Source organism: Schistocerca cancellata, chromosome 3 (genome assembly GCF_023864275.1).
Source record: "Schistocerca cancellata isolate TAMUIC-IGC-003103 chromosome 3, iqSchCanc2.1, whole genome shotgun sequence".
In the NCBI taxonomy this organism is placed as follows: domain Eukaryota; kingdom Metazoa; phylum Arthropoda; class Insecta; order Orthoptera; family Acrididae; genus Schistocerca; species Schistocerca cancellata.
In genome coordinates this window covers 563,759,524-563,781,492 of record NC_064628.1, presented here as the reverse complement: position 1 = coordinate 563,781,492, position 21,969 = coordinate 563,759,524, and the positions used below count along the sequence as shown (strand labels likewise).

The 21,969-nt window shown below is 42.4% G+C and overlaps 1 protein-coding gene across 1 annotated transcript in view; it reads left to right on the top strand.

Annotated features, from left to right (window-relative positions):
- LOC126176430 (potassium voltage-gated channel protein Shab) overlaps positions 1 to 21,969 on the top strand; it is a 478,681-nt gene that overhangs the window by 265,264 nt on the left and 191,448 nt on the right. Inside the window, exon 9 of the mRNA XM_049923587.1 lies at positions 10,625 to 10,787. Coding sequence (XP_049779544.1) covers positions 10,625 to 10,787 — 163 coding nt within the window. The remainder of the gene's footprint in view (positions 1 to 10,624; positions 10,788 to 21,969) is intronic.

Genomic DNA, 21,969 nt, shown 5'->3' with positions numbered 1-21,969 from the left:
TTCTCCATATCTAGGAATGACTTTTTTCTGTATTGAAAATATTGAAAATAAGCTCCCATGACGATTAGATTTTAATCAGAGTGCCCTACGGAATGGAAATCCTGGAGTGCTTTTTGGTAGCTTTCGATCAAGGTGCTCACGCTGTAACGTTTTCCCTGACCATCAGTAGATATTGCGAAGGCTGTTTAAAGTGGTCGTGGTTTGAGTGTTTCATTCACATCTATCAGAGGGAGTAAATTTCCTTGTTTGGGATATTCATCCATAGCTGCAAAAAGTCTAAGGATTTTTTCTTCCAGTTTCAACACTTAAGAAATCATCTGTCACGTTTTTACATGCCCATATTCGTCTTCAAGGCAGTCCACATGACGTCGCCTTAAATGAGCTGCCGAATGTGAAAAATTCGGAAAACGTCTACAATACGGTATACTGTGCTGGGCGATTAAATGTGCATGAAATAACTGATGCCACAGATATGTCACAGGAAATATTACAGTAATCTTCTAAAGGAGAATTACCTATGAGATACCTATGTCTATTGTATTCGTTGATTCTTAACCAAGAACAAAACTAAATTCTCAGCAATGCTTTAAATATATGAATAAATATTTTGCCTCAGTTTTTTACATTAATATTTATAGCTTAGTTTTTTCAACTTACATTCACATTTTTTATGAGTCACTGCGTAACATAAACTGCATGCTATTTTCTACTTATAGTAGTTATTCCTCTTCTGATTCCATTCCCGTATCCCTCTGTATGAGACTTTATCTCTCATGTTTTATTCTAACATGATTGTTGTGTAATATATAATATGGCAACTCTGTTTTATGTATACGTTGAATATTAGTTTTGTAAAAATGGTTTAAAGAGGACTATGTTGCCTTTCTTCCAACCATTCACACTCATTTCCATTTCAGTCTATGATTACGTCGTTTCTCGGTAGAACAATTTTACACTATCAATGAGTCCACAAACTGTGAATATGTTACCTTATTTATACTCTCAATCAAGGTTAGGTTGATAAGAACATGGCCATGTAGTAACTATCGCTATCAAAGATAACAGAATGCTGATGATAACTTTGGAAAATATGTCGCGTGCGAGGGATATATTGCAAAATTTACAGATCAAAGTGATACTCATAACACATTCCATGTGCTTGTTAACATGTTAATCACTCCCTTGATATATTGAGCCTTGCCTCCAAAACTGACACCAGAATGAAACAACAACATTGCATTTATATTAAAAACAATATACGACTAAAGAAAGAAAGCGTGTACCTAGAAATAAAATTACAAACTAACAAGAACACCATGAAGAACCTCGAACCGTCATTACTATGAATTACCAAACGTTTCCAAATGGTCCGCTGGATTACTAGTGTACTAGATACACTTGTTATGCTTTTCACTGTAAATTTCGGTCTCGTGGGCCAACTTCTACGGTACACTATTACTTGGTTGTTGTAATAAATTATTAGACTCTGGACCAACCAAGGAAGGAAGGAGAATTAGAGTTTAACGTTCCATCGACAGCACGGTCATTAGAAAAGGTACACGAACTTGGGTTACAATGGGATGGGGAAGGAAATCGGCCGTACCGTTTTTAAGTGAACCATCCCGACATTTGCGTGGGACAGTTCAGGGAAATCACGGGAAACAAACGTGGATGGCCAGCTGGAAACTGGAGTGGCGTCCTCCTGAATGTGATGCCCAGTGTGCAAACAACTGCGCCACCTCACTCGGTCTCTGGCCCAGGTATGTTTTGGATGGTACTTACGTATGCATTTGAAAATTTGTTTCGTGGTAGAAGATGTACTTAATGGAAACAAAATGAAGAGAAGATTTACTTCATCTAATAAAAGGAAGTGTGGTAAAATATTATTTTTCATACTACTTTTAGCCTTCAATGTAAACACTGATGTTATGTTACTTCTAGTTCTCCTATTCCAACGGCTCGTGTTTAAATTTTAAACAAAAATCTTACAGGTATGTAAGCGAATAACGATGCAGAATTTTGAGTCTTTCAGATCAGAAATGTAACTGATGTACATCTGGCGGGAATCGTCAAGTAATTATATGTCGACGACCTTTGAGCCATGTGCTCCGCGCCCAATGCCAAGTGACTCGCGGCATTGGGTTGCTGGCGTCTTCCTTACTCCTGTCCTGGATTACAGCGGATCGGCGCAACGGAGCGGAGCAGGGCATCGGGCAGCTGCCGCGGCAGCGGGCAGCCTCCTATCACTACGTGGGCGGCAAGCGAACACGCCGGCCGACGTGCAGTCTTTCCCAAACGATCTTAAAGAAACTGCTCGATGAAAACATCTGAGTATCGAGCATCTCGTAACTTCATTCCTCAGCTACATGATGAACTGCTTATCATTTCGTTAATTGTCATAGCTATTGTGATATTCCAAAATTAAGAAAGTTACTGCAAGAAAGTCGAATAGTGCGCAATGAAACATAGAGGTTGCTATGAATTTGCTTTTGGTTCACATTAAGTCACATGTTTCTGCATACCAAATGTAGTTAACATACTGAACTATTTTTTAAACTTGAGATGCGACCTGTAACTCACTCCATTCTCGACAAAATGGATTATATACAGCATCCCCCATTCCTCTCGGGTGCCCAGACTACCAGGTGATCATAAAATATTCATAACATCCCTGTACCTCATAAACGGTTTGAGACGTTGAAAACGCGCAAAGAGGAGAGAGTGTTGCCATATGGTTGCTGTGTGTAGCTTTCGTATCTAGCGCGATATATAAGTAACTACAGATTTTTTTAATGAAATAATGTAATTTTAACGATTATCGGCACCTGGTGAAATGAGGTTACTTCAGGTTCCTAATAACCGGAAAAAAAGATTTCGAGACATTGCTCCGACATTCACAATAGATTCATTAACCATTGTAAGAATTGTGGGGTATATTACCAATGTATTGTGGGACTGCCTCCAGCCACAAAACACGAGTGCCTTCTGAAGTACTTTGTAAATTCTGTATATAATTTCTACAACAAATAGAGCTTTCAAAAGGCAGTCGGTGAGGCTGACAGAAAACATATTCATCTAACATGCTCAGGAAATTCTGGCACAGTGTTTATAACTACAAAATATTTTCACTCCCCTGTCCTACAATGCTGTACCATAGTCAGTATTGGGTGATATGGGAAGGGAAGAGAAGATGGCAGATTTCATTCTTCTAATGTATTTCGCATATGCAAGAAGGGGAGCTTAATGTACTGCCAGACTCGCCACTGCCAAGGACATCAAGAGCGCCGCCTTGTGTGTTCGTTGGAGACGAGGGATATCCATTGTTGAGGGATTTTATCGAATCTTACATTCGATAGGCTATAGAACCAGGGAAAGAAAACTTCGAGAAACGCTTTTCCAGACCACGACAATTAACTGAATGTGCTTTTGGAATAATGAGCGCTAAGTGGAGCATATTTTGGAAGCCAAGACGAACTTCACCAGAATTTGTTGACTATATTGTGAAACGTACATGTGCTCCACAATACTGTCATTGACCTAGAAGGATCCCCGCCGGTCGCGGTGGTCTAGCGGTTCTGGCGCTGCAGTCCGGAACCGCGGGACTGCTACGGTCGCAGGTTCGAATCCTGCCTCGGGCATGGGTGTGTGTGGTGTCCTTAGGTTAGTTAGGTTTAAGTAGTTCTAAGTCTGGGGGACTGATGACCTAAGATGTTGAGTCCCATAGTGCTCAGAGCCATTTGAACCATTTTTAGAAGGATCCCCGAATGTCGATGATCAACCTGCAGTGGTAATCGAGTGTTCTATACAAGGAATTTGTCAGACAGGGTGGAACTATATCAGAGTTTCAAATAAAGCTGTCGAAATGAGACGCTTTTTAAAACTTCTCTCCCCTCATAAAACTTGATAGACATGTGTTTGTCAGACATGCTACTTCAACTTTATTCTCGCCTATCGTTTTAAGACAATGAAACAAATAAGAGATTAAGGAAATATATTCCGTACTTGTGGTTTGTAATACTGCTGCCACCTTAACAGATAACTCGTTGAAGATTAATCGCCGCGCGGGGTTAGCCGAGCGGTCTGAGGCGCTGCAGTCATGAAATGTGCGGCTGGTACCGGCGGAGGTTCGAATCCCCCCTCAGGCATGGGTGTGGTGTTTGTCATTAGGATAATTTAGTTTAAGTAGTGTGTAAGCTTAGGGACTGATGACCTTAGCAGTTCAGTCCCATAAGACTTCACACACATTTGAACATTTTGAAAATTAATCAGTTCAAAAAAATGTGTGTGAAATATTCTGGGACTTAACTACTCAGGTCATCAGTCCCCAAGCTTACACACTACTTAACCTAAATTATCCTAAGGACAAACACACACACCCATGCCCGAGGGAGGACTCGAACCTCCGCAGGGACCAGCCGCACAGTCCATGACTGCAGCGCCTCAGACCGCTCGGCTAATCCCGCGCGGCAATTAATCAGTTGTGATGATACTTGTTTCACTGGTTCCATAAAGGACGTTGAGTAAAAACAGCTGCTAACAAGGATTCTGCGAATGTCATTTTCTCAACGGTACAACGAAATAAACACAGCGCCAGTGAACGGTACTGGTTTTGCTACCTGCTGCAGCAGCCGAATGCTGTCGGCGTCGCCCGAATACACGCGTAGTCACTCGAATGCTCTGGTCGCAGCTCTCAGAAACAAACCAGCCTGGCTGGATTCGCCCAGCGCCCCTCCGCGTCGCTGTGCTCTGCGGCAGCTACGCCTGCGGCGCCAGTGCTGTCGGGTGCACTGACCACCACCTGTCTGTTCCACTAGTGCCGCGCTGCCCGCCTCACAGCTGTGGTACTGGCTGTGACGACACAGTCGCTCACTTAATCGCTGTGCGTGCTAATGTTTTATCCCGCTAATACCATGTGTGCCTCAACCCCACATGGCCAGATTTCATGCTTTACTCAGGCGCACAATGCCATTTTTACCAAGATGGTTGTTATGTAATTTGATGGCTATAACTTTTTCAGTATTTTATCCCAGAAACCACTACCCCTCGTGATGACGGTGTCTGAGACTGTTAGCAATGAGTTGGGTGAGCGGAAGGTAGCAGACAACAAATCATTTATTCAAAACAAAGTTCACAAAATTTTATTTGGTTTTTAATTTAGGAAATTCATAGGTAATAACAAATATCATTAAACTTTAATAATTTACACCAGCTGAATCAACTTGACCAAGCTGTCCTTAAATCTTAAAATTAATAAGCATAACACGAACCACGTTAATCTCAGTTCTTGCTTAATACTGAATTTAGCAATTATAAAAGAGTTTCATCATAGGAAGTCGGAAGCCAGTTTCATCTTCACCTCTGTTCATGAGCACAACTGTTCAAATGGATAGATACGGTTTTATAACACAACTAAATCAGAAAAAAATTGCTCTGTAAAATAGTCACTAGATACAACTTATTAATGTAAGCGAGCATGGAGCAAAACAATTCTGACGCTAAATCAATCAGTTGGGAAGGGAGTAATGGCCCAGGCACAAAAGTTATTTCCACTAATCAGCGTGTGACTAACTATAAAATCAACAGCTTAATTTTAAAGTATTAAAACTGTTCTAGTTCTGTAGCAGAAATGTTAAAATCATTTACAGTAAAATTAGTAAACCTGTCAGCTCAGGGGACAGAACTGTTTTATAAATCATTTCCTTTCTTTATTAGTACAACAGGGAGCGCAGCAGGTAGCGTAACGGCTAATAACTGTGCAACACACTGTTTACATTAAATGGTATTGCCTTATAAGCACTTGCTAGAGAAATAATGATAGTATAACTGGTGATTAAAAAAATAAAAAATAAAAAACTTGTATGCAATGGAATCTGGCTCGGCTAAAGCATTAACTTTAAATTGTACTATTAACACACCGACGCATCGAGCACATGCGATGCTCACCTTTACGAGTGCAGCCGAATGACTTCTCCAACAAGCTTACATTAGTTTTAGAACTTGTTCCAATCGTCAACGGCCAACATGCTTCAAGTTGTAAATGGCGTCGAGCTGTTGCACACAGAGCCGGCTACACCCTGCGCCGACCGGAATTTACTTCGCTCCACTATACCTCAGTTGTATCAATACAAGTCATCAAATGATGCCAGATACAGGGATCCACACTGTAGTTAGAACAGATTAGCCATTTGAAGGTAGTCGGCTTAAGAAGTCGACCATTATATCTGACAGATCTGTGTCAACTCCTATCACAATCGTCGCTACACGATTTGCATACACGCCATCTCCCTGCGGTACCGCCAAACACACGTTGACATCCAGACTAGCCGCTGTCTTACGTCACTGGGGCTTGGGCACCTGACTGACTCCCATCGAGACTGCAACAGAAGGCCTCTCTGTAGGTGACATGGAAGCATAATACTATCTTCATAGCGCTGCCGCCACGCCACCTAGGCGGGCGCTACAACGCATGTCGGCCGGCTGTAACGCGCAGAGGTGATCGCAAACGTTATATCGCTCTGGACACAGTACCAAACTGGCTCAGTTTCCTCGAATACAGTTTTACGTGAATTTTCCAAAGCATATTCATCTAACTTCGATTTCTCCGAATATCGTAGTTGCTTCACCAGTCACCCTCAGTTGAGCACCGTTCTATCGTGTGAACGGTCTAACCTACCTAATACCGATAAGTGCGTTACACGGTATTCTTCGAAATGCCGGGAGCTCTGAGGCCTGATGAGTCGGCATATTTTACCTGATGGCCTGAAACATGATTTGAGGTTACGTAACTTCAGGAGATGGCCAATCTTCCCTGTCACTGAACCACAAAATGGCAAAATTACAAGCTTTCAATTAATCTCCTCTGCGAAAATTCCGTTGCTTATGCGCCCTGAAATGGTTTGAGATATTGACTGGTTGTTGTAGCCATTCACACAAAAGACTTTTCGTAAGTGGTTCAGTTCTTGTGGAAAGTTTTCGGCGTCAGAGATGACCTCCGCTCTGTTAGTGTATGCTGAAGTTCTACTCTCTACAGTTCCCTCTAGCCCCATGGAGTTTATCCCCTGATGCCTTACCACACGTCCTATCATCTGTAATCGGTGACTTTCCTTCCAGAGTACCAGAATTCCTTAGCTTCCTCTACTTCTACACACATTTTAAATCGAGCACTTCATTCTTGGTCATCCTATCTTATTGTTCCCTCTTGGTTCTTGGACATATTGTACATTACCCGCCTTTCCCTGTATCTTACTTGCATTTTTCTCAGAATTTCGAACATCTTGTACTACGATCTACATAGGTCGACATATCGTATGAATGTGTCTTAATTTTTTATCATTCTTGCTTCCATTATGAAACGCAACATCAGAACCGCGTCTCTGGTGCCTTTATCTTTCCTAAAGCCTAACTGCATTCTTCTGTATATTATCCTAGTCTGAATCTACGTCGCCATTCTCATGTATTCCACACACCAACCCGAGCCGTCATTTGTTGCCAATCTCCCCCTCCCCAATAATTTTAGGAACTCCAATGGAATGTTAAATACATAACTTGTATTTTTCTTCCCATTATAAATGTGTTCATGAACTAAATAAGTTAATACTATCTGCAATCATCTGACCTGCTACAAACTACGTACTCCACATCAATAATCAACTCATTTTGACTCCCCTGGTGACCTGCTACGGTACTGTGGCGTTGGGATTTCAGTGTGTAACAGGACTTCACACACGTACCCGCAAACAAACAAACAAATAATTACCTAACATTAGCTTTTTGCGAGGCACTACTTTTAGTATTCCGGCTGCTTTCCTATCTTATCAGCGCTGCACAGTTCACTACAGTGGCGCAGTGTGTACACTGAAACAAGTTCTAAAGCTGCGAGCAAAAAACTGAAATCATATGATTGTGAGGCATTGATGGCCGGGAGGCCCCATCTGGGAAGTTCGGCCGCCGAGTTGCAAGCCATATTTCAGGTGACGCCACTCCGGGCGCCTTATGTGTCGCTGATGATAAAAAAAAACACAACACCAATTCCACGAGCGGTGAAAATCTCTCACTCAGCCGGGAATCTAACCTGGCCCGCTGCATGATAGGCAAACACGTCACCCCGCAGCTTTTCTTTTCCCCCTTCTCGGTATTGTTCGTTGCGTTTGGTCGGGGTGGACGTCACATGGTATCCATTCCAGTTGATACTTGAGTCCTTTATTCAGCTAAGCAGGCGAACAACTGTGAGTAAAAGCGTCTATTACCAGCCCATGTGCGTCGAGGCTAACTGTCGGTACCTGTACGGGATGAACCGCAAAATGGTTTTGAAATTAAAAGGTCCGCCTCCGTAATTCATTGAGGAGCGCAGCTGACAAACACGTAGCAATTGCGTTCCATGCCCGGTACAGCCAATGCTGCCTGTAACGGGAGCACTCAGCCTCGTGGTGGCACCTGAGAAGCTACTTTAACCCTCTGAGTCCCAACAACATTACAAAAAAAAATTTTAAGTTTCTCTCATGTTTTCCTTTATCATCATAATTGACAAAAAGTAAACAATCAATTGCTTTAAACTTGAAGTTTCACTTGGAACCACCGGCACATATAGTTTTCAACCACCCATCGATTCATGGGAGATATTTGAAAGCAATGTTTCATTTTTCCTAGTCCCAGTACCACATGTCAAAACTTGTATGAGCTCATAGTGCCTAAAACAAATTCCAGTCCTAAATAACAAGCGAAAATGTGACTAGAATTTAGTAAATTTCTATCAAAAACACATACTCCTCATGTGGTTTCATTTCGAAACCTTATTAACAACTGTAGTACAAAACCTAATGTAGGTTACATTAACTTTAGATATGCTTACTTTAGATATGCTTAATGCCACTGTCAATGATCTCCACAATATGATCACTAAAAAGAAAAAAAGAACACATATGCCACAGTCTCTAACATTCACGCAGCAAAACCTGTGCGCCTACCGTTGGGTAGAAAGACGTCAGTGTACCACTAGATGTGTCTGTCTTGCAATAGAATCGATGGTTTCATGCGAGAGGCACTGGTATTAAAGAAAAACAATAAGATGGTGGTTTCAGGTAGAAATCACAGGTACTCAGAGGGTTAAAGAGAAGTAGCGACTCCAAGGCAGCGACGTAACTAGTGCAAGTGGCACGTGGGATAACATTTTTACTTGTGGCTCCCTCCCCCAACCCCCCCTGTTTAAATGGTCCAAATGGCTCTAAGCAACATTGGACTTAACATCTGAGGTCATCAGACCCCTAGACTTAGAACTACTTAAACCTAACTAACCTAAGGACATCACACACATCCATGCCCGAGGCAGGATTCGAACCTGCGACCGTAGCAGCAGCGAGGTTCTGGACTGAAGGGCCTAGAACAGATCGGCCACAGGGGCCGGCCCAACACCCCTGTCTGCTGGACATTCCCCCGTCTCGCAGTTAGAAGTGGGGAGAACGACAGATTAGCACGGCTACTTTAAATTCGGAGAAAGTACAAGAGTTCTCTTTGTACTGATACTCTAGTAGGACTGCAACTTGGCAGCAGCATCTTGCGGTCTAAATTTTTGCATGAAGTCGTTCACCGTCCACACCCTCGCCGGGTGTTAATTTAGCCAAAACTTTCGCATTTTGTCTTAAGGTCCATTTGTCAGTACTATATAGTAGTCCTCTTTTGTCGGTCGAGAAGGAAGGGGAACTTCGTGTGTGTGTCATGAAATAAGGAGAAGTTGTCGTTCATCTCAGCAATTATTCTTCACTTTTCCCTGTCTCCCCTTCCTCTTTCGCTGTCGCTCTTTCCCTTTTCATTCATCGAATGTCTATTGCCGTTCGCAAAACTGCGCCTCTACGGAAACGGCGCCTAATGTAGGGTACAACCGCCCCCCTCCCCCCCCTCTGCTGACACCCACATTAGGGAGATAGGGAGACCGCAACAAGGCCTGAAAAAAATTGACACAGCTGGGAGAGGTGTGGGCAGGCTCATCTTCCTACATACAGCATCTAAATGGTGACATAATTATCGTTTTTTTCATCAGAGGGAGTTTATGAGCATAGCATAAGTTCCAGTGTTGTGAGGTCGACGCTGATGCAGTTCCACTGTCTACTTTTTTGGGGCAAAAATAACCCTTAGCAGTTTTGAATTGAAAGTAATAAAACTGTTTACGATTATGAGTGCATGACTACGCTCTTCACGACTTTCCAAAGTAGTGAAGTAACTTTAGCGCTTTTTTTTTTTTTTTTTTTTTTACAGTTCCTTCTGTATTCTTTTTCAAGAGCGACTGGAATAGCTACTGTTTCCTGCAGCCAGCTGAGTAATAGTTTTAATGAGATTTTTGCTTCCTCTTTTACCTCTTCCAACATAAATTTAATGATACTGCTTGTAATCACATGTGCCTGAGTATGAGCAGCTTTCCTTGCATCTATGGTGTGTGAAGATGACGGTGTCATGCCGTGTTTTATGTGACAGCAATGAGAACGGTCCAAGTGCACAGGTCCGCAAGGTGACAGTTAACTGTGGCGGCCGCCCCCTTCGGGACAACGGGACGGACTCGCCCAGCGAACTGCGCCCAGCGCCGGTGTCACGCTCCTCTGCGCGAGCTGTAGCTGACTGCTGTGGCGCGTTGCAGGGCCTGAAGCCGAGGACCCGCTTCGGCGACGAGGAGGGCCGCGGCGGCAGCGCCGGCAGCCGGCGGCCGTCCTTCATGCCGGGCGCGCGCAGCCTCGCGTCCGCCACGCGCATCATCAACCAGCACCTGTTCGGCCTGCACTCGCTCGCGTCTCGCGCCTCAGGTAAGCGGCCGCGCCCACCTGCCCCGGCACTGTTTTCACACTGCCTTGTCGAGAACAGGCGTCACGAGAAACGTCGCTGCTGCACCTTAGACCCTATCAATTGGCCCTCTTCGATTTTAGTATTCTTATAGAATTTGTAGTTTAGTTCCCGGACATCGATCTTGTAAGGCAGTACGACCCAAGTATCAAAAAAATCCAAAAACACAACTTTGAGCCTCAAATTCTTTCGGAAGGCTGTTGAGCACAAAATATTTCCATATGTCTACAAATCTCGCTGGTAGATGCCCTCACAGAGCATGTCTTATAATTACAAAGTCCCCGTTTCCGTTCTCACCACTAGTAAACTTTTTACGTCTACGATCAAATGGTAATGTTAATTAATACATATTTAATACAAATAACAGTATTTTATTTTTAATTACTAATTACAAAAGGTAAAATTTCACATGGGCATGTAAAGTGCCTCATTGTTAACTGAAAAAAAAACTATATCCAGTAATAACGCCATTCAGTCTCTAAAAATAAAATGTGTATATTGTTTTCTATTTAATGTTCGGGGTTCTTGTTCCAAATTTAAATTTATTTCAAATAATTATTATTTCATGTGGTCAGTAATTAAATACAAAAAAGTTATTTTTATTAAAAAATAATTTTATTTGATAACAAATATACAATTTAAATAAAAGTAAAAAATGGTCCTACTAGCAAAATTCGAACTAGGAATGTTACGATTACGTTACTTACACTTTACGCACTCAACCGACTTTGTTAAAAATAGTCAATATGTTTATCTTAACTAGCTCTCCAATATCTTCTCAGCTGATCAAGATTTTTTTAGAACTGTGTCTTACTGCATTAGGGTATGGATGTCTGGGCACTGACCTCTAAACCCTGCAACTGCGAAGAAAATTGAAGTGGGTAGAGAAGTCCATAACGTGCCATTTCCAGATATAGAAAGTCTTCTATATTCGATATTCAATAAACGTATGGAATAGATTTGTAATTTATCGAATCATACACATAATGCTATTGAAGAAAAGCACTCCGTCTTCAGGCCACGAATCGAAGCCGCTACTAATCGGTCGAGTAGCTCCTCAATTGGCATCACGAGGGTGAGTGCTCCCCGAAACATGGCAACAGCGCATTGGTCACCCATCCAAGTGCTGACCACGCCCGACAGCGCTTAACATCAGTGATCTCACGGGAACCGATGAATCCACTGCAGCAAGGCCGTTGCCAGTGGTATTAAAGAACATTAATATATTATTTGGCGAAAACTTACGTGGTGTATGTTGCTTAACGTTGCATTCACTGTGCCTGTGTACTTTACGCAGTATCTGACACATAATATCTTTGATGCTTCAGCATTTTTGGGAGCAACGCTTGTTGTTTTCCTAACTCATGTCGAACTGGGTCATGTGTTTATGACTATTGAACAGTGCAACCTAAAACTTAAAGTAATACTTATTAAAGCAGGTCCTAATGATTCTTAAACCCTTAGGCCTATAGAAGGCATGTGCAACAAGAGAAATTTTGTAAAGAGTGGAGTGAAAATATTTGATGAACGCATCACTCCACAACATACAGACAGAAGGTTTTCGCCAAGATATACAGGATGTATCACCTAAAACTTGCACCGGAAATATTGCGGAAATGGAATCTGCTGTAGACTTTTGGTTTTCACAGAATGGATTGGTGGTTAGGGGCTCGTACAGTTAGCCAATATACAGATTATAATAGTACTTAGAAAGCGTATTTTTGTGCAAACATACGCCTTTTAAATGGAACAATTCCTATTGACATTAACAAACTAAAAGTAGGATAAATAAGAATGTCACTGGTGTTCATTGCACGAGTCCAGTGCTATTCGTTTAGGAGATATCGTGCTGTGCAAAGTTTTCACACCGTTATTTTTTTGTTCCATTCATCCAGCATAGTTTCTAGGTACGATGTTGTTATGTTTGCTTACAGCGTGCTTGTGTGTTCCTTGAGTGCAGTGCTCTTGGTAGTCAGTTAATGTGTGACAGTCCAAGAAGTAGGCCGTGAGTGGACCATGGGATTTACCTGTGCAGAAAAAGCCGGCATGTTTATGGCGTATGGTGAGTGTAGGAATAATGCAGTTTGTTCTTGTACGTTGCTATGCGGAAAGATATGCCAACAGGCGTCATCCATCTCCGCAATTATTTATCAGCCCCTTCAACCAGTTACGTGAAAGTGGTAGTGTAACACCTAGAGAACACAACAGAATGAAATAAGTCGCAGCAGAAGAGGTACAAGTTAATGTCCTTGCTGCTGTTGCAGTTGACCTGCACGTTACTTCCCATGCAATCGTACGAGGAAGTGTAGTGCGTCAGGCAAGTGTCCTACGTGTTCTCCATCGACATAGGTTCCATCCCTATCACATCTCTTTCCATCACCAGAGCTGCATGTAAAAGATTATGAGAATCGAGCTAATTTCTGTATGGGCATTAAGACAGGATACTCCGGATGTATCGTGTGTATTGTTTAGTTATGAAGCCACATTTACCAAGCATGGTCAGGTAAACCGCTGAAACATCCACATTTGGTCTGTAGACAATCCCCACTGGCTTCGTCGGTGGAAAATCAGCGTCCATAGCGCTTTTCCCCTGGAAGACAACGGATTCGCCCCGTTCCATCGCCATGGTGTTGAGATTCATCAGATTACGCAATGCTCTGCCACAGTGCCAACGTCCAGTGACGATGATCACGTGACTATTCCAGTCGTAGTTGCTAATGGTGTGATGTTAGCATTGTACATGCATGAGTCGTCGTCTGTGGAGGCCCTTCCTTAGAGTGGACGGCGCTCTGTGAGTTCAGTCACACTTCTACTCTGCCCAGCATTAAAGTCTGATGACAATTTCGCCACGGTTCGCCGCCTGTCCTTGTGCCTTGTGCCTTGCCTGTGACGTCCAACATCTGTGATGAGGAGTGGCCACCCATCCCCACGGTGTTTCGACGTGGTTTTACCTTGGTTTCACCATGTGCTGAATACTCTCGCCACAGCACTCCTCGAACGCCTGACAAGGCGTGTTGTTTACGAACAGCTCGTGCCGAGCTTCCGGACCATGACAATCTGCCCTCAGTCGAACTCAGGTAAACCGAGCGTCTTCCTCATTCTACACACAGACAGCACGCTCACTGTTACTACATGCACTGCGCGTGTGTCAGACTAGCAGTCATCTCTCGCCAGGTGATGCTGTTAACGCATGGACGGACTTACATCGATAGTAGGTCGGTGGTCACAATGGTCTGGCTGGTGAGTGTGTAGGCCAATATGAAGGCCAATAGGATGACTTAAAAATGATAGGAAAACAAGTTCCTCTCCCCCCTCGCCACCACTCACATTAACGTAGGCCAATATGATGACTTATGTCACTTCCCTCCCCCATAACTCCTTTTATTACTATTCCAATCGTATGAGTTTCGTACACTGTAGCGAAACGATCATTAGCAGCAGTGTTATCCTGCTTGAAAAATGGAGGTAAATATTTCCGTAATTTATGAGGTAAAGCGCTTTGACATTGGAGAGTATGGCTGGGGTATCACTGAACCACCCTAATTTAATGAGGTCGTTATATATTCTGCAAAATGTAGGGAAATATTAACATAATTTATGACATAAGACACTTTGACATTAAGAGTGCGACTGGGGAATAGCTGAATTTCTGCAAATTAATGATAAGGTAATAAGATTTTCTGTAAGCACCCCAACGTTTCACCTCCCACGTATATTTACGGTTTTTGGATACCTTTAGACTAATTTTCTCCCACTTTTCAAGATCGGTGACCAAAGATGCACGTAAATACCTTACTTAAAAATTAATTTTGCCCATATCCCCAATAAAGAATTTCTGAAAAGCAAAAAATGCACACCTTGTGCAACCCCTCCTCACTACGACCACATCCCTCCATTATTGTTTACAATTCGTTATAATTTTGGCAATTCTCTCACACTAATCCAAAGATACACCCCCAAATATGAAACTGGACAATTACCTTACGCAATATTTAAACAATCTACGCCGATATTCACACTAAACAGTTAGCACGGTGATTTATTTTAACAAATACACTGACTTCCCAGCAGTAGAATATCAATGGCATGCGGTCATACGTTGGAACACTTCCACGAAATGTCACAGCATCATAAATTTATAGTAATTCAGCAGCGCACCAGTAAGGCACTGTAATCTCAAAATACCATACATCGTATATTATGTTAATATTGCCCGCCACTTTGCAGAATAGGCTTTCACCTCATTAAATCATAGTATTGTAACAGTACCCCAATCACACACTGTGATGCAGAAGTAATTTACCTCATAAATTATGGTAATGTTTAATATAATATATATTCCATAGTGAAAGTATCATAAGCACCAGAGTTCACGCACTTAAAAAATGAAGTACGATGTAATACATCAGTGTGGGTGGATTAGGGGGGGAGCTTTTTTCCCCCCATTTTAGGTCGTCTCATTGGCCTAGATCACTGGGGTAGAGGGAGTGGTGGATGAGTGTCACCTTGATTTGGGGACTCATTAGCAAACAGTGCATGCATGACCTAGAATTAGAAACCAGAACTCTGATAGTGGATGGGTGTCCTTGGAGAAATTGAGGGGGGAGGAGGGAGGAAGAGCATATCACACGTGACAAGTGTGAGATTACATCCTGAACTTGAATATACCTCACGTAATTGCCCAAGAGCTGTGTGCAGGATAGAAAGTTGCACTGTGACCTTGAGTCTGGCGCCCATATGCCCATTGATCCACTTCTCATGTATGATCGCATGAAAGCTTTTAAGAGGCATATAATGAACTTTTGGAAATCCGAAACAGATGACAGTTAAACGTGACTGGTCACTGTGTGTCAATTACAAGCCCGCTATTACAAGACAAAATGACAAAGTGGACTGTAGTCCGGGCGGTACTAGGAACTGAATTGGTTACTAGACCTACAAAGATACAGCCACGTTTCAGTTTAAACGAGAGCGCTTTGATACCTCGCAGTGCAAGCACGAAAAGTGATCGCGGAAAATGAATTGGTTGGCAGCTGTTGTTGTTTGTTGTTAGCCGCACCAAATTTATTGACGATGAAGAAGGGTAGACTAGCGTGGAGACTTCGCACTAAAGACAACAACAACAATCGCAAACTACACTTCACACAAAGAAAGGAGGACACTCCTAGGCGCAGAAGGGAAAGTGCAAGAGAGGGGAAGAGATATTGCAGTGCAGCGGACGAGCTGAAGGATTACAGGCGGCACGAGCTCGCGTAACAAAACATAAATGGGATTATTTTACAAGCATAACCATGTGAAACGTACAATTTGGTTGTTCACAGTTACACTTTAAAAAGCATGCAGTCCATTGTTTGACATAAGACAATGGATCTTGCACTGTCGATGTTTCCACACACAAAACACATAGAAAATGTTCCACCTTACGTTTCTTCAATTTCAGTAACCGTGTGTTTCATTTCTATTGGCAATGTCAGTTCATTCAGTTTCATCATCGCTTGCAGAATCAGTATGACTATTACTATTCCAGTCTGAACCACTTCCCACACTTACGACCATTTCCAGCTCTTGGTCCAGTAAACCTTCACTTGAAATGTACTGCTCTACAATTTTCCTCTCCCGGAGGTTCCGACTCCTTCCTCGGGCATGGGTGTGTGTGTTGGTCTTATCATAAGTTAGTTGAAGTAGTGTGTAAGTCTAGGGACAGATGACTTCAGCAGTTTGGTCCCTTTGGAACTGACACACATTTTAACATTTCAATTTTCCTTACATCCTCGCCGGCCAGTGTGGCCGAGAGGTTCTAGGCGCTTCAGTCTGGAACCGCGCGACCGCTACGGTCGTAGGTTCAAATCCTGCCTCGGGGATGGATGTGTGTGATGTCCTTAGGTTAGTTAGGGCTAAGTAGTTCTAAGTTCTAGGGGACTGATGACCTCAGATGTTAAGTCCCACAGTGCCCGGAGCCATTTGAACCATTTTGAACCTTACTCCTCACATCCGTTTGTAGAACGATGCGTGATAAGTGTGAACATACCTCACGACTACGTAGGCAACTAAATCACAGTCATGTCTGTATCTCGGATGCTTCTTATGTAAACTTTTCGTTTTGCGCTGATACTACTTTGTTCCTGGAGAACTTTGCTGTTATTCGTCGTCTTCTTCCACATAAATCATAGAGGGTGAAGGATTTTTGTGAAGTGTGTAAATTTCTTTCAAAATCTATTGAACTTTCTCACTTTTTACGAATTCCCTTCTGAATGTGTCTACTTTTATCTGTAATGCTGAAATTATTCACCACGCAGAGAAGACTTGCTTATTAAAATTGTCTAAACAGGCCTTCAAAGATTTTCTGGGTTTTTCGTTATTAGGTGTTGAAATTTTCGACCATTCACGTGTCTGTGCTCTTTCCAGTTCTCTGTTGATTCACCGAACGAAAGTAAACAGCTCACCATTTTCTTCGGCACCATTTTCAGTGTAGATTTCAGTGTAAATGTAGAACCTAGCACAGCTTCTTTCTTCATAAACTGGTAGATGTTTACAACCACTTAGCGTCTTTGACTGTGAAGAGCTTTGCCCTCTAAATTGCCCTGTACTACTGGCATTTTCAACTTCGAGTATTTTCTCCCAGTCTTAACATGTGGAGCGCTCTCCCTGTCTCGATGGCAACGCGTCCGAAATATGTGGTCGACTGCGAGGAGTGCACTCCGCATCGTGTTTACGGTGTTCACGTATGTTCGCATCAACCGTAAGGGAAGAAAAGTACACGTGGTAAATATCGCACTGACGATACAGATAAATTTGTTACAATTTTCATGATCACGCTGTGAGACGATGCGGCCATTTCGATGCACTTTTGATAACTTTTCTGATGTGCTGACCACACTTATTTTTCAAGAACTTTACGGGTTTCGGCTTTGCGTGATTTTCAAAGGCAGTGTTATTTCAGTCATATATAATTCTTCATTAGATACATTGTATCATGTCAACATTTTCGAACACCAGACATGTGCAAAATGCAAAGTCGAGACGCGTAAGGTTGTTGAAAAATAAAATTGTGGTCAACACATCAGAAAAGTTATCAAAAGTGAATAAATTTGTCATTAGGAAGCAGTTTCTGCAATGTTATGAACAGTTCAAAGGCACACTAACATTGCTAAAACGTCACAGTTTTTTTCGCACTGAACTGGTCTTCATTGCCAGCAAGGAAACTAGTAACTTTCGTTTTAAAAGATCCTGTAATACGAGAGTCGTCATGTGCGCTAAAGTTGCGATTTTAAACTATATTAAACTTGTTAGTAAAATATGTAAATTTCACAGATTCATAAAAAGAGCTATAAATAAATTTTAACATTTCATCTTACAAATATATATTTTAAACCAAATAATATAAATAACTGTTTTAATCAACAATATTCACTCCTTAAGCTTCAGAAATGTAGTTGCCACTGCTTTTTTGGATGAGACGTGGATTCATACATATTACACTGTGAAAACATGTTGTCACAGCCATAGCGTGCAGGCAGTACAGCTGGACACTAGTGACGCTCACTGTTTAATTGTTGTGCTGTGAGAGCATTGGCGTGTAGCATGGGACTCTTCAATAAACTGAAGTGTACGCTATTACGTCGCCCCCCCTTCCACGCCCCTCCCTCTTTCTCAGGAGTAAACGCCACAGTGCTGTCAGCCTGACCAGGTGTTTAGTTCGCTTTTAGGGTAATAAGTTCATTAATATCTTGCTGACAAGCAGCCAACCTCACTCCAAGTACATTAGTGCAAAATGGAGGATGAATACCGTCAAGCAATAGTGCCCCACGAGTGAACTGTTATTCATGCATTATAAGTATTGTCCCCTACGCTCCTAGGAGTATGGGACTTCATCATCATCGGATTACTCTTAATGCTTCTTCTATAACCTTCTATCGCTACAGTACGATCATATAGTGTGCATAACACGATCACAAGACGTACCGGAAGACAGAAATCTATGTTACTACCAGTTTCAGCAAATGGATAAGAAATGTCTCAACTAACTCAAAGCTGACCAGTCGTATTCCCGTCATGTCACTAACATGCAGGTCTGGAGATGGTACTGAACGAATCACCATTTATTATCCCTTTTTTTATAGTTTCAAAATGTTCTGTTGAAGGACATTGAATGGAAGAGACTGTCTATGCGTAATTTAAAAAAAGGAAATCTTTGTCGTCACCTGCCCTACTACCAAACATTTTGCCACACTTATTCTCAGCACAGAACAATATGGAGAAGTGGCTAAGATACTGAAGTCTTGTTCACGCGAAGCGGGATCCAAATTACAGCGTGGCGTGGTAAATCGCTTTAAGCAAATGCTGTGATGGTTCCTACGCCACCACCAGCAAATATCATTAACATCCTTGCCGACTTCGATACGATGTTCCGTCTACAGTAACCTCGACGTTGACAAGATTTAAAACTCATACCTTCTTCCAGTTCTTAAATTTTTCTGGGCCACAAAGAATAGATGGCTGAAGGCGAACATTTACTTTAGGATATCCTCATCGTACAACTCTTCTCATTGTCCGTAAAGTTTACAGTTTTCCTGGAGTTTCTCCCAGCGTATACAATGTTCAATAACTTAAAGGAATGAGATTTTCACTCTGCAGCGGAGTGGCAGATTAACACTGTGTGCCGGACCGAGACTCGAACTCTGGATCTTTGCCTTTCGCAGGCAAGCGCTCTACCAACTTTTTTTTTTTCGATATTGTTCGTGCACTTGGTCTGGGCGGACGTCACAAGACATCCGTTCAAGTTGATCGTTGATTCTTTGACTCAGTTTTTTTTATTACAGAGAACACACAGCCCTCTGACCGAACACGCTGAGCTACCATGCCGGCGACCAGCTGAGCTACCCAAGCACGACTCACGCCCCGTCCTCACAGCTGTACTCACAGAAGCAACGCTGTGAGGACGGGTCGTGTCGTGCTTGGGTCGCTCAGCTGGTAGAGCACTTGCCCGCGAAAGGCAAAGGTCCCGAGTTCGAGTCTCGGTCCGGCACACAGTTTTAATCTGCCAGGAAGTTTCAACTTAAAGGAATGCCACCACGTGACGTCGTCTTCGTAGATTTTAACATGCAATTCCAGGTATTTGGATAGTGTTATTAAGGAATCAGTTGAGCTTAAATTAGTAAGTAACTTTGTAAGTAGAGATGGGTGATTTTGCTTAAACTCTGCGTGGAGGCCTGCACTTTCCCTTATCAAAAAACGGAGGGACAGAGTTAAAGCTACTTCACTTGTTTAACAACTTCTGGCGTCGGTCATCTTCGGTTCTGTTATGGCGCTAGTGGTTACTGTGTATGTGTGTGTGTGTGTGTGTGTGTGGAGGGGGGGGGGGTGCCCGTGCACGCGCACGTATTATCTTTCTCCAGTTGCTCTGCGAACTGAGGTTATTCAATTGTACAACACTTATTTGCTGCTGTTCTGCCTCAAAAATGACAGGGTGAACACCTGTCGACATATCGTCAGTTGTTGACGACGTCAGGCGGCTGCATTCCCGTAAGTTACTTAAATATTATAGTTTTACTTATTTCCAGCTACGTGAGTTCACCCAGACCTGTTTGGATGTCTAAGTAATATTTCCAGAAGATGTTTGTTTATTTAACCACGCAATTCCGTTACACAATCAGTTCTGACTCGATTTTCTCTAATACGGGGATGGGCTAGAACAAGTGTGCTTGCATTAACTGACTATTTGGCTGGTTCATGGTGGAATACTTTATGCGTTATGAATGAAAACCACTTGATTCTTGAGTCGCAATTCACAGTACTCATTATTAAACTAAACAGTTTTTGGCTGTTAGGCTGTCACCAAGTGTTGTTGTTGCTGTGGTCTTCAGTCCTGAGACTGGTTTGATGCAGCTCTCCATGCTAATGTATCCTGTGCAAGCTCCTTCATCTCCCAGTACCTACTGCAACCTACATCCTTCTCAATGTGCTTAGTGTATTCATCTCTAGGTCTCCCTCTACGATTTTTACCCTCCACGCTGCCCTCCAATGCTAAATTTGTGATCCCTTGATGCCTCAGGACATGTCCTACCAACCGATCCCTTCTTCTAGTCAAGTTGTGCCACAAACTTCTCTTCTCCCCAATCCCATTCAATACCTCCTCGTTAGTTACGTGATCTACCCATCTAATCTTCAGCATTCTTCTGTAGCAACACATTTCGAAAGCTTCTATTCTCTTCTTGTCTAAACTATTTATCGTCCATGTTTCACTTCCATACATGGCTACACTCCATACAAATACTTTCAGAAACAACATCCTGAAACTTAAATCTATACTCGATGTTAACAAATTTCTCTTCTTCAGAAACGATTTTCTTGCCATTGCCAGTCTACATTTTATATCCTCTCTACTTCGACCATCATCAGTTATTTTGCTCCCCAAATAGCAAAACTCCTTTACTACTTTAAGTGTCTCATTTCCTAATCTAATTCCCTCAGGATCACCAGACTTAATTCGACTACATTCCGTTATCATCGTTTTGCTTTTGTTGATGTTCACCTTATATCCTTCTTTCAAGACACTGTCCATTCCATTCAACTGCTCTTCCAAGTCCTTTGCTGTCTCTGACAGAATTACAATGTCATCGGCAGATCTCAAAGTTTTTATTTCTTCTCCACGGATTTTAATACCTACTCCGAATTTTTCTTTTGTTTCCTTTACTGCTTGCTCAATATACAGATTGAATAACATCGGGGAGAGGCTACAACCCTGTCTCACTCTCTTCCCAACCGCTGCTTCCCTTTCATGTCCCTCGACTCTTACAACTGCCATCTGGTTTCTGTACAAATTGTAAATAGCCTTTCGCTCCCTGTAATTTACCCCTGCCACCTTCAGAATTTGAAATAGAGTATTCCAGTCAACATTGTCAAAAGCTTTCTCTAAGTCTACAAATGATAGAAATGTAGGTTTGCCTTTCCTTAATCTATTTTCTAAGATAAGTCGTAGGGTCAGTATTGCCTCACGTGTTCCAATATTTCTACGGAATCCAAACTGATCTTCACCGAGGTCGGCTTCTACCAATTTTTCCATTCGTCTGTAAAGAATTTTCGTTAGTATTATGCAGCTGTGACTTATTAAACTGAGAATTCGGTAATTTTCACATCTGTCAACAC